The sequence below is a fragment of the Molothrus aeneus genome, chromosome 32 (assembly GCF_037042795.1).
Source record: "Molothrus aeneus isolate 106 chromosome 32, BPBGC_Maene_1.0, whole genome shotgun sequence".
In the NCBI taxonomy this organism is placed as follows: domain Eukaryota; kingdom Metazoa; phylum Chordata; class Aves; order Passeriformes; family Icteridae; genus Molothrus; species Molothrus aeneus.
The window spans coordinates 2,899,916-2,912,822 of record NC_089677.1 but is presented as its reverse complement, the minus strand read 5'-3'; the positions used below and the strand labels follow the sequence as shown (position 1 = coordinate 2,912,822).

Here is a 12,907-nt window from a genome sequence, read left to right as displayed (position 1 = left end):
CCCAAGCAGATATTTTCCTTCATCCTCGTGGTTTGCCGAGTGTGCAGCTGGCTCATCTGGCTGTGAGAACATAAGTCCATCATGATTAACTTATTAAACTTGGGAATTAGCTCTGAGAAGTGAAAGAATATTAACAGACCAACCTAATGCTAAGAAGGTTGTGCCTCAGTCCATGTATGCACATTTAGCTGCAAGGATGCAGTTATTTATTCCTGTTTTTTCTATGACAAGAGCATGCCTGGCTCTGTAATCCTCATCGTTTTCTCTTTCAGGATCACAGCTCCTCCACCAGAAACTCCCCAGTAAGTGCAGGGATTGTAACACCACTGGCTACAGAGAAGGACTCCAGGACCCAGAGGCTGAGGCTTAGGAAAAGGGAGGTAACTGAGACAGGCACAGGGATCCTGGAATTTACTGTGAAAAAATCTGGCAGGAGAGGCTCCAACTTGAATATTAATATTTAAGGAAGGGTGGGGACCTCAGTGTACCCATGCCTGGCTTTCACTGTGCTCTGACCTGGCTGGCTTCCAAGTGACCAGCCCAGGCTGTGTCTCCACTGCTTTTCAGTGTGGGTCAGCTTGTGGGTCTTGGCAGCAATAGCCAAATCTCCCATGGGAATATCCAGCATCCTCAGTGCCTCATAAACTTTCCTCTTTCCATGCAAAATGTGACCCAAAGCCCTGCTCTGCTTTTTCCTGGCAAAGGGCTGAGTGTGCTGGAGCTCTGCAGGGTGCTTGTTCCAGCTGGCAGCTTTTACTCAGTCTCCCTGAGTGAGCCTGTCCAGCCCTAACGTGCCCTTTGTGCTGGTGTGAGCCCTGCCTGCTTTGGTCTGGAAGCCTGTAAAACTCAGTGTTCTCACTCACACCTCTCTAGATTAACCAAAGAAGTTTAAATAACTCTTTCTCCCCTCAGGGAAGTGTAAGAACCAGACTAGAAGTGACAAACCAACACTTATTTGTTGGCCACTGTGACCGGAAGAGTAAAATATTTAGGCCGGAAATGCCCAGAGATGCCTACATGCTTTAGAAACATGTTTCATTCCCAGGATCTCCTTGATCCTTTACATTGGCAAAGGTCAGCAGCTGATGCTTGAGATGATGGTTTTGTCAGGCAGAACTTCTAGAAGTTCTCTGCCCTCCTTTGGAAATGCTGGCTACGTGTGAGTGAGACAGCACCAAACACTTCCCCCATTCCCTTGGGACAGAAAAAGAGGAACAGAGCACAGAGGCAGCCTGGCCTCAACTCTTGCACAAAACCCACATCCGCTGCTCTGTGCAATGGGTTTGACAAAGCACTGGCTGGGCTGTGCTGCAGAGGAAGCCGATATCTATAATAACACCCGTGGGGATACCAAGGCTGCTCTCTGCACACTCTCTTTTTCTGTATTAGACCCCGGAACGACCCAGATTCTGTGCTGATCTAATTTGCCTTTGATCAGTGTTTAGTTTCTGTTGGCAAACACACTCTTTCACTCTCCTCAGGATCTCTGCATTTTTCTTATATCAGTGTCCAAATCAAAAGACAGAAATTTTAAAAGACATACAAGTGCAGAGTTTGTTGTGAAATTGCTGGTGATGCTTCTGAGCTGTAATTTTAGTAAAAATTAACTTAAAACCATTGAGTCCAGTGATGATGCTGCTTGTAAGTGAAAATTCCCTGGGCTCCCATCTGGGCTCTTTCTCCTAATGTGAGTAAAGAAGTTGCATTTTTTATAGACAGCATATGCCCACTGGCTTTTGTATTTTAAATGAAAACACAGAAGAAGATTTCCTGCATTCAGTTGATAAACTGGTGCAGTTGATAAATCCAGGACACTGGATTTTTGTCATTTACCTTGTTTACCCTGAACTGCAATAAATACTAACCAAAGATGGTAAAAAATTTTCTGTTAAAATTAAAGACATTCAGTTTTGAGATACTTTAATTTCCCCTACCAGTGTCAGAAGGAAGCTTCACTTTTAAGTGTTTTAAGTGGGCTGCATGTCTTGTTCCCTATGCAATTTTGTGTGTCTTCACCACCAGGGGCTTTATTTAGCCCTAAATTGATTCTTTGAAGGGGTTCATGGACCAGAGGTGCAGAACCACTTGTATGACTGGTAGCTAGCATCAAGCCATTCTTGCTTCTCTATATACATATATCTAGTTTAGACCTAAAGCTATGCTTTTCAGAAATTTATTATGATGAAGAAGAAGATGTCACAAGAACCAACCAAACAACAATAAGCTTTAAACCATCTGAAGGTTGATTTAGGCACATAATAAATGCAAGCTTCCCAGGACAGGCACCAGCACCTGCCACTACTTGCTTCCAGTGGCACATGCAAAGTTCTGTTTCTAAAACATTTCTTGCTTATATCACCTCCTAATATTAATAAGATCACACATAGCAGTTTCAGCTGTAAATAGGGATGCATTTGTTGGGGTTTTGTCCTTCACCACCTTTGATTTTTTTTTGATCTCAGATTAATTATCATCTTCCCTTCTACTGTCAAATAATAACTGGATACAGAATAACAGGACTAGAATGTCCCATCCATTTCAAGGCCTTCAGACTTGCAGTGCTTCTTTCTGGGCTAAAACTTCCTCCAGAGACATAAAATCCATTTGGCAAATAATCCATGATGCAAGAGAAGGTGAGGCAGGAGCCTGCTACAGGTGCCTCTGACTTCCTGGTGTGAGTGTTCCTGCACCGAGAGCAGTGTGAGTTCTGGTGCCATCCTCAGACTCTTGTGGGAGCTGGCACCTCCTGCCTCTCCTGTGCCTTCCTGCCAGGCTGAGTGACAGTCCTCAGAGGGCAAGAGGAGTGGGAGGGGAGCACAGCTCATGCCTTGGACTGCGGGAGGATTGCTGAGCTTCTGGCTGCCTTCTCTCTGCTCAGAGTATTTCCCAAGAGAAAAACTTCTTCCCAGCATGGCAAGTGGGTAAGAGACAATCATACAAATTCTCCTCTAACAGGCAGCGTAGGGGGGATGGGATATATTTTTCTGTATAAGGGTGAATATTACATGACATGCAGCACAGCAAGAACCCTCTTCCTCTTTCTATTCTGTTTTACTGACTCACTGCAGTGTACAACATTGTTGAGGCTACTGAACCACTAGCTTAAAATAAAGGTGATGGTAAAATCAGATTGTGCTTAAATATAGCTGATAACTCAGAATCAGTTCTTCAGACATCAGTTGCCTGCCCAGGACCTTGGCAGATTGTTCCACTCTCATGTTTGCCCCTTGACATTGCCTTTTCCTTTCCACATACAAAACCTGCCTTATGTATTTTTGGTATTTTAAACACCAGCTTTACATGAAAAAAAAATCACTGGACTCAAATAGAAGATGTAGACACTGGCATAAGATGAAAATCTAGAGAATTGTTTCTATCTTCTGTTAGTAATAAAAGCTGTTCCATGTATTTCACAACATTTGAACTAAGTTTTTTAAATTATTGGAAACTTCTTGTACATGGCTGCTCATCAGGTGTTCCAAATCCCTTTCTTCTCTATATAAAAGTTAAAGGCTGTATAAAATTTCATATTGTTGAAAGGATCTCTGAAAGTAAATTTACTTTGGAGAAGGTGCTCAATCAGACCTTATTTGCAGGGCTTCATGTGACCCATTTGCAATACCTGTTCTTCTTGCTCTAACACTGTTGACTTTCTCACATTATTAGCCACTGACCTTTAATTCTTTTCATGTCTTGAATAATTTCTGATTTATAGCAATAACGTCTTCTTCTTGGAACGTTGTTTTGGGTAGAATGAAGAAGAAAATGGAGATGTTAGATTCTTTGGTTCTAAACACACTGCTGGTGCATCAATTGCTATTGCAAAGAGCCTCCCCCAGGTTTTCTCAGCTCTTAAAAGTGCAGACTGAGTGTTGTTACTGAGGTGGTGCTTTGCTCACGTGAGCACATCCAAGCAAGGCTCCAACTGGACAAAATCCAGTTGGCCAGACTTCTCGCACAGAAATAATTAACTCTATGTGCAAGCATAAATCTAACAACTCAGAGCTTTCACACAGGGAAAAGATTGAGAACTGATGATAAAAATCTCTGGTTTGAGTCACCCATGCCATTGTGTTGAAAACCAGGGAGAAAATATGCAATACCATTTTCCAGAACAACCTTACCTATATGCTGGTGTGTCACGGATTTGCATGAAGGTGTTGGGCATCTTCTCATTTAAGTTGTCTCACCTTGCATGTGTAAGCTAAGTTTATGGCCCCTTTTAAAGAGATACCATCCAGAAAGAGTTTTACAAGGTGACTGTATAAGTTGCTAGACAAGTTTTTTGCTTTGGCAATTATATTTTTTCAGTCTTCAGTTACAGCATAAACAGGTGCTCTCTCTGTTTGGACAACAGAAAGGAGAGGAAAAATCCATGATGATATTGTGGTAGCACCTAGCAGAGATAAAGGACAGTAGAGGCTTTTACATTGTAAAATTTAGTGATTTCAATTTTGGGACAAGTTTCCTGAATGGAGAAATACTAGTAGGAGAAGTATATTTATAGGACAAAAATAAGGATTGAAATCTGTAGGTACACTCTTATTGTAACCCTGAATAGACACCTTGAGCTCATGTGATATTTCATAATATTTCTAAAGGAGGAAGGTCAACCTGCTTTATAAACACAGGACAAATCTGCTAAGAGCAGACTGAGAGCAAGTGGGTATTAAAGAGATGATAGATCTCTTCTAGATAGGTGACTGTTACCAAAATATACTAAAAGATATGTATATAAAATACTGTATCTGAGAAACAAAATATTATAATAAAACCCGAGTGACACCCTCCCTAATGTTCCACATACCTGGGTGTTCAGCAGGCAGCAGACTCCTCTTCACAAGCAGTAATTCCTTCCAAAGTAAAAACTCTATTAAACATAATATGATGGTTCTCAAACAGGATAAACTGGTACAGAGGAGCACACAGCAGGAGGGTCCAGAATACAGCACAAAAGTGATCCAATAAAATTAGGGCAGTCCAAGGTAAAGGCTTGAAGTTTGAAAAACATCTCCAGTACTGTTCTGTGAGCTCACCAGTCCTGTCCCTGGGCCTTCAGCTGAGCTGCTGAAGTGAGCAGTTTTCTGTTTGGTGTTGGTTTGTAGACTCTTTCAAGAAGGGCTTGCTCTTCATAAGACTCCAGAAAGAATATGGAAGCATGGCAGGAAATAAGTAAAACTGCTGCTGTTGGTGGCTGCTGAGGCAGCTCCCTGTGACACTGAGCAAGGGCCTCCTTTGGGCTGCCCAGCCAGTGCTGACAATGCCCCACTGACTGCACAAGCAGAGCCTGAGTTTTGGGCAAAGGCTAAATGAAGCTCCTCTGTGACATCTTCCTTCTTCTCCACTGTGAGATCCATGCAAGTACCTGTACCCAGCACAACTCTTCCTTCACATTCCTGTTTAACCCGGGCAACAAACATGTCCTTTGGCTACCAAACACTAGATTTTTTAATCTTTTTCCTTTCTTCAGGTATTGACATGTGTTCAAGCCCAGTTAAAAATTCAAGTGATCTTTTAGATTTCCCATCCACAGCTATCCCAAAGTACCAGAGAACCCAAGGGAAAATGGACCGTGCCTCCAGCATCGCTCAGGGACACAGCGGCTCAGATACACAGCTGCAGGCAGGCTGAGGTGTGGCAGCTGCTATAATTATGGTTATCTGCCCTGCCCTTGTGCCTTTGCCACAATCTTTGTTTGCTCTTCCTGCTAGAGAGCATGGAATTTGCCACTGGCAGGAGGATGCAGGAAGTTATCTCTATCCTGAGCAGAACAGAAGGAGAAGACATAACACTAATCAGAGGTTCAGAGCTGGGCTTGAACATGCCTTGGTTCAGTCTGGGAAAACCAGTTGTTAAAATCATGGCAGGTTGCTCCAAGAGCTTTTTGAAAGAAATACCAATTGTTGACAGATTTCTGTACTTTTCTTCTTTTCTGGAAAACATCTCTTTTGGAGGAGAATTCAAAATTATCAAGTGGCTCTTCTCTGGGCTTTGGTGCATGTGTTGGTTTGTAACTGATTGATTCCACTCTCAGTTAATTAAAGATTAAGCCACCTCTCTTTTTCTCCACTCTGTTGTCCTGATCCCCTCTTAGTGTGAACATAATGTACTTGAAACTGGAGCTACCTCTGGGCGCTTCATCACAGTAACAACCTGTCATGGTTTGACATTGGCCAAATACCAGGCACCCACAAGAATCATTCCCTCACCCTCTCCTACCACAGCTAGGTAGAGGAGAGAAAAAAATGAACAAAGGGTTCATGAGTTAAGGACCATAAGAAAACACTCCAAGGCCAAATCAGGCTCAGCTTAGAAGTACAAAGTGAATTTATTACTAACAGAGTCAGAAGAAGATAATGAGAAGCAAAATAAGCCATTAAAACACATTTTCCCCCCAAGCCCCTCCCTCCTTCCCACCAACAGTGCAGGGAGACAGGCCATGGGGGTTTTTGGTTAGCTTATCACCCAAGATCTTCTTCTGCTGCTCAGGAAGAGGAGTCCTTCCCCTGTGAGACTGTGGGGTTCCTTCCCACAGGAGACAGTTCTCAGTGAACTTCTCCAGTGTGGGTCCAAATCCCACGAGCAGCAGTCCTCCCAAAACTGCTGCACTGTGAGTCCCTCCCACGGCAGACAGTCCTCCCAAAACTGCTGCAATGTGGGTCTCTCTCTCCACGGGGTGCAGTCCTCCAAGGACAGGCTGTTCCAGCTTAGGATCAAGGGGCCCCTCTCTCCAGTGGGTCTTCCACTGGATCATGGCCTCCTCCAGGTATCCACCTGCTCCAGCATGGGCACCTTCTCCACAGGCTGTGGGTGGATCTCTGCATTCCCCATGGATCCCCATGGGCTGCAGGGGCACAGCTGCTTCACCATGGTCTCACCATGGCCTGCAGAGGAACCTCGGCTCTGGCGCCTGGAGCACCTCCTACCTTGCTTCTGCACTGACCTTGGGTCACCATCTTGTTTCCCGCACATATTCTCACTTCCTCCTCTTCTCTGGCTAGGAATTGAGCTGTGCCCAATTTGTGCTGATTTTCTTCTTGAATCTGTTATGACAGAGGCCTTACCATCACCTCTAAGTGGCCCAGCCTTGGCCAGCAGCATGTCCACCTTCAGAGGCACCAGGGATTGGCTCTGCTGGACACAGTGGAAGCTCCCAGCAGCTTCTCACAGCTGCCACCTCTGTCCCCTCCCCTGCTACCAAAAACCAGGCCATGCAAAACCAACACACAACCCTACCTAAATTTTTTTGATAGATGAATGGACAGACTTCTGAAAACTGTACACTATTATGCTGGACAAGACTCCATTAAAAATTAGGGAAGGAGAAGCTGGGGTAGGTGTGTGCATCAGAGATCAGTGCATGAGGGATTTTTATTGTATGCAGACATGGTGTTTAGAGCCTTACTTACCCTTTGTCACCATTACCTTTATGCTGGGATAATCCCATGGCAAAAGAAAACATTTTGTGTGGAATCTTGCTTGAAGGAAGAAGGGAAGAGTTTATAAGATTGCTGTGAGAAAAGCATCATAGGGAGAATTTTTTGCTTCCTGTTCTGTTGGCAGTGTTGCTGCATGCTGGGAACAATCTCCTGCTTGCCTCTGGTTTGTGCACAGAATCCTCAGGAATGAAACACCACCATCTTCCTTTTTGTTTCATTGCATGGAAAACCACAGGAACTTACCAACAAGAACTTTGTTGTCTGACAGTCTTAGGGAAGACTCAGGTTTCCTTACAGGTTACCTGCATTCTTTAAAAAGGAACGTGGACCATGAGTATTGCGGGTTTTGCAGTGGCACTGACAGGAAGATGTGGGGAGAAAGAGAAACTTGATGCCAGGATGATATCCAGAACATGGAGAGGCATTAGAAGACTCTACAAGTGACTTGCAGAAATAACAGCATGTGCTTTTTTTTCTGCCTTACATGCATTCCTCTGTATTTCTTGGCAGGAAGGCCTTAAATCATGAACTTTCTAAGCTTTTCAATGAGATGTGGGATGCAGATGTTCACCGCCTTAGGCCTGGGAAAGACTACACAATTGATGTGCAGGTAACCAATTGCCAAGTCAGGATTAAGGGCAGTGTGGTGCTGCAGGAAAAGGTGCCTGGAAAAGTGCCTTTTGCTGAAAAAGTTGTGCTTTGTCATGTCCGGTGGGGAAAGCATCCCTTAAGAGAGAGAACAATACAGAGAACACAAATGGTTCACACTTACCTGGACCTTGGTTACAAGTGGAGTCTTTCAGGTGTCTGTCTTGGTTCCTGTAATATTTCATCTCCCTATCTGTGAGCTGGAGGAGGAACAACTAGCGTGCAGTCCTTCCAGTTTTGCAGATGACAGCAAACTCTAGTGATGAAGTTGGTATGCTCAGATGCAGGGCTTCTCTTCCACTGGACATAGGCAGGCTGGAGGAATATGCTAGGGAAGGAACACCATGAAATTTAACAAAAACAAAGGAACAGGATGCTCAGAGAAGCTGTGAAATCCCCATCTTTGGAGGCTTTCAAGACCCAAAAAGATGACACCCTGAGAAATAGTCTGAATTCAGCGTTAACCACACTTTGAGCAGCACTAGAGATGTTCTGCTCCACCCTGTGTGTTTCAGTGTGTGAGTGACAGCTTGTGTGTGGGGTGTGGGTGACTTGCAGTGAGGGAGAAAGGGAGATAGGTCCCAAGTCATTCTTAGGGGAATAAGGGAGGAATTTGAGAAATTCCTGGGTTTCTCTGGGAGACCAGGGAGTAGCAGAGAGGGGTGGGTGAAGATTTCAGGACTGTTGCTTCCAGTCCCAGGGAAATGTGAGAGAGGAGTGAGAGATTTCATAAGCAGCCATTTCACTCCTTGCTGGCTCAGTGCAGTGCAAACATGACCATGTGTTTTGGCCACAAATTGCAATAGGCGAGAATATTCACAGTCCAATTTTGTACTCACACAAGAACTCACTTTATTCTGATGTTACTCAAACACGTTATTCTGATGTTACTCAAGCACTTTATTCCAATGTTGCTTCATATTATAACAGATAATTTCCTGTTGGTGATAAACTTGAAATAGTGGTACCTACCTCAAGCCAAATTGTGTGTGGGGAAAACTTCTGCCATATGGTTTCTCCATTTGTCAGAACAAGGCTCTAGTACCTCTTGCCTGTGTTAACAAGCTGCTACTCATCTACTATCTTCTTTCCTTCAGAAAGCCCTTTATGAAATAGAAATTTGAAAATTATCAGGAAAGCCTCTTTAAAATTGCAGAGACAGAAGGCACCCAACTCTCCTTATTATTTATTTGTGGTGGGAGGGACCACATTACTTGCTCTACATTACTTCTGTTTACCATTTGTGATTTATATAGTATAATAGCACAGCTGGTTACTGAGCAGAACTGAACTATCACATGGGCCATTACAATAATATCTGAGGAAACAGAAATTTCAGGCTCTTACAGATGTCAGAGATTGTCTTTTTTCTTTATGCTGGCAGTTCTGTAATATTGTCTCTCATTTCACAGGAAGACAATTCCTAGCAAAGAATCCTGATGGCATTATGGGGTTTGGTTTGATTATCACAAAGGCAGGCACTGTTTCCTCTAAGGACATCTTACTCCTTGTTTTCCTCCATTTTTGCTAGGGAAAAGCAGGTCCAGCACAGCAAGGGGACAGGGCTGTCCAGGACAACGCAGCCAGATATCTGTTTCACAATGTAAACGAAGAACACCTGAGGAGCATAAAAACTTTTGCAAGTGAGACCTGTTCTTTTGTTAATGGTGGATGTGATATAAAAAATCTGTGCTGTATTTGACATGTTTGCCTAAAATATAACATTGTATATAATTTGGACGGTGGTGAGGATCATCAGACTGCAGGTCATTTGAAGGGAGTTTTTGTAACAGTTGCTTGGAGATTACCTGTACCTGAGCCTCGGGAGAAGGATCCTTTTGTGCCCCAGGCAAAATCTGAATTCTCTGTCTCTTTTCACTACAAAGTAAAAGGAATGAGACGCTTACCAGCTCCAGAAGTGGCCCAAAGGAATCTCACAGGGTTCAACAAGACCAAGTGTTGGTGCTGCACCTGGGTCAAGGCAGCCCCTGGGATCAATCCAGGCAGGGGATGAGCAGAGGGAGCAGCCTTGGCTGAAGGACTTGGGGCTGCTGTGGGTGTGGGTGAGAGCTGACCCAGAGCCCCCCTGTGCTGGGCTGCACCCAGAGCCCCAGGGCAGCAGGGCAGGGGGATTCTGCCCCTTTGCCCCTCTCTGCTGAGCCCCCCCTGCAGGGCTGCATCCAGCCCTGGGCCCAGCCCAGGAAGCACAGGGAGCTGCTGGAGCCAGGCCAGAGCAGGGACACCAAGGGGATCAGAGGGATGGAGCAGCTCTGCTGGGAGGAAAGGCTGAGGGAAGTGGGATTGTTCAGCCTGGAGAAGAGAAGGCTTTGGGGTGACCTCACTGTGGCCTTGCAGTGCCTGAAGGGAGCCCACAAGAAAGATCGAGAGAGACTCTTAACAAGGGCCTGGAGTGACAGGACAAGGGGCAATGGCTTCACATTAACAGAGAGGAGGTTTAGATTAGAATTTAAAAAGAAATTCTTTCCTATGAGGGCAGTCGGGACATAATGGTGAACAGTTTGTCCAGAGCAGCTGTGGCTGCCCCAGCCCTGGCAGTGTCCAAGGCCAGGCTGGACAGGGCTCTGAGCAACCTGGGAAAGTGGAAGGTGTTCCTGACCATGGCAGGCATGGGGGTTGGAACTGGATGGGCTTTAAGGTCTCTTCCATCCAAACCATTCTATGAGTCTATGCATTGAAAAAGACACCAAATTCAACTTTGCTCCCTTACTCACAACTTCCAAGCCCTTTCAGATAGTACCAGACCCACAGCTAGGTCTTGCATTTCTGTTGGGGACTACACTTCAGCCATGGCTATGAATGTATGTTTCCTTCCCTAATTTTTATCAAGCTCAAGACATCTGATATTGGTTTATGCTCTATTATTCCTCTACTGAAATAATGCCCACAAAACCTTGTGCCAGCATAGCTCAAGGTCCTAAGCTTGTGTCTATAATTGTGGTGGGCAGAAGTGATTTGTTTTGGTAGGTCATTATTATTTCAGTCCTTGGCTCCATAAGGAAGCTCAGTAGCTGTTTCTCTTTAAAAAGAGCTATAAAAAGTACAGCAGTGATCTGGCCTTGAGTCACCTTGAGGTCTACACTTAACAGTATACCTGAGAGTAGAATCTGACATATAAAGGAATGGCTTTCTCTAAGGGCTGTCAAGACATATTCTATGGTGACTTTTTATGATGGTACTCTAATGTCTGGATCAGGCATATGAGCAGACTGAAAGTTTCTCTTTTTCTGCAGCCTTTATTTCCTTATTGGACAACTATGAGACATCAACTGGTGTAGCAGAAGTAGTGACTCCAGAAGAAATAGTTGAAAACAACTGTTTCCTTGATGCTATCTTAGCAACAGAAGTCATGAGAGTGAGTAACACAGATCTTTTTTGTCACTGAAAACACTGATTAAAAAGTAAACTGTATATGTATCTTGCTTTTCTACCCTTCAGCTAGCTCATGACTATCTGCTAAAAAAAAACCTAGCAAGGCCAAACCTTGCAGATTTCAAACATCAGCTTTATGACATCTGGTTCCAGCTCTATGCCAGGAGAGGAGGAGACAGGTATGTTTTATGGGTGTGGGCACTGATAATCTCTGTGCTATTCTGATTTAGGTAAATGTAAGCCCGAGTGCCATCTGCTACCCATAGAACTGGAAGACAGCTTCAGAATAGCTTCAGCATGACAGAGAGTGGGTTTAGATTGGATATGGGGAAGAAATTCTTCCCTGTGAGGAAGAATTCCTGGTGAGGCCCTGGCACGGGTTGCCCAGAGAAGCTGTGGCTGCCCCATCCCTGGACATGTCCAAGGCCAGGCTGGATGGGGCTCAGAGCAACCTGGACTAGTGGGAGGTGTCCCTGCCCATGGCAGGGGGTTGGAATGAGATGGGCTTTAACATCCCTTCCAAATCAAACCATTCTATGGCTCTATGAAACATATAAAATACCTATATATTATTGTTTTCTTCTTCATTACAGACCTGATTCTTGTGGTTTTGAACATGTTTTTGTTGGAGAAACAAGGCATGGTAAAGAGATCTTAGGTTTGCACAACTGGGTGCAGTTTTACCTTCAGGAAAAGCGCAACCAGATTGATTACAAGGGATACATAGCTCGGAAGAACAAAACCAGGGTAAGAACAAGCCTTTGGGGGCCTTTGCAAGTAAGACAAATGGATCCAGAGATAAAAGTTGTAATGAAACAAGTGTAATAATGTAGTCATAGGCTCAGTGTTTTGAACTGCAATAAGTATATACAGTATGTAACTGTGTATAAGAAGAATGAACAATTACATGTCTTCCAGCTTCTTTTTTTGCAAGAACTATTTTAAAAAGTAGTGCTGGTGTTTACAGAATTGCAACACTGCTGAGGCTTAGTTGGGATAAATGATCATGTATGCTCCAGAGGTCAGGAAAAAGATTGTGCCCAGCTATAGCACCCAGGCACACCAAGGATGACTAAATCTTACAAAGCTTTCAAAAATCTAGAATCAGAAATTCTATCTGTCCAGTCACAGCTGTGTTGGAGATTATTCTGTTGTTTCATTTATGCTTTCAGCCTGATAAAGATGACCAAGTTTTGAGCATCCAGTTCAGCTGGAAGGGCTCGGTCAAGCCAGTCGGAAGCACCTTTATTGGTGTCAGCCCGGAGTTTGAATTTGCCCTTTACACAGTCATTTTCCTGCTGTCTGAAGAAAGAGTCACACGTGAAACAGTGAAGATAGATGACTACGAGCTACAGATAGTTGTCTGGCGCCATGGGCAGCACATTGGAACAGCATATCCAGTACTGCTCAGCACCACTAGTGAAGATTAG

The 12,907-nt window shown here is 44.2% G+C and overlaps 1 protein-coding gene across 1 annotated transcript; it reads left to right on the top strand.

The window, feature by feature from the left end:
• The first annotated feature begins 2,816 nt into the window (after nucleotides 1-2,816).
• LOC136568453 (poly(U)-specific endoribonuclease-A-like) lies at nucleotides 2,817-12,907 on the top strand. Its single transcript, XM_066568450.1, has 7 exons — nucleotides 2,817-2,921; nucleotides 7,950-8,049; nucleotides 9,619-9,730; nucleotides 11,339-11,460; nucleotides 11,544-11,656; nucleotides 12,071-12,224; nucleotides 12,650-12,907. Exons 1-7 carry the CDS (start codon nucleotides 2,824-2,826, stop codon nucleotides 12,905-12,907), a joined length of 957 nt encoding a protein of 318 aa, XP_066424547.1. The 5' UTR covers nucleotides 2,817-2,823.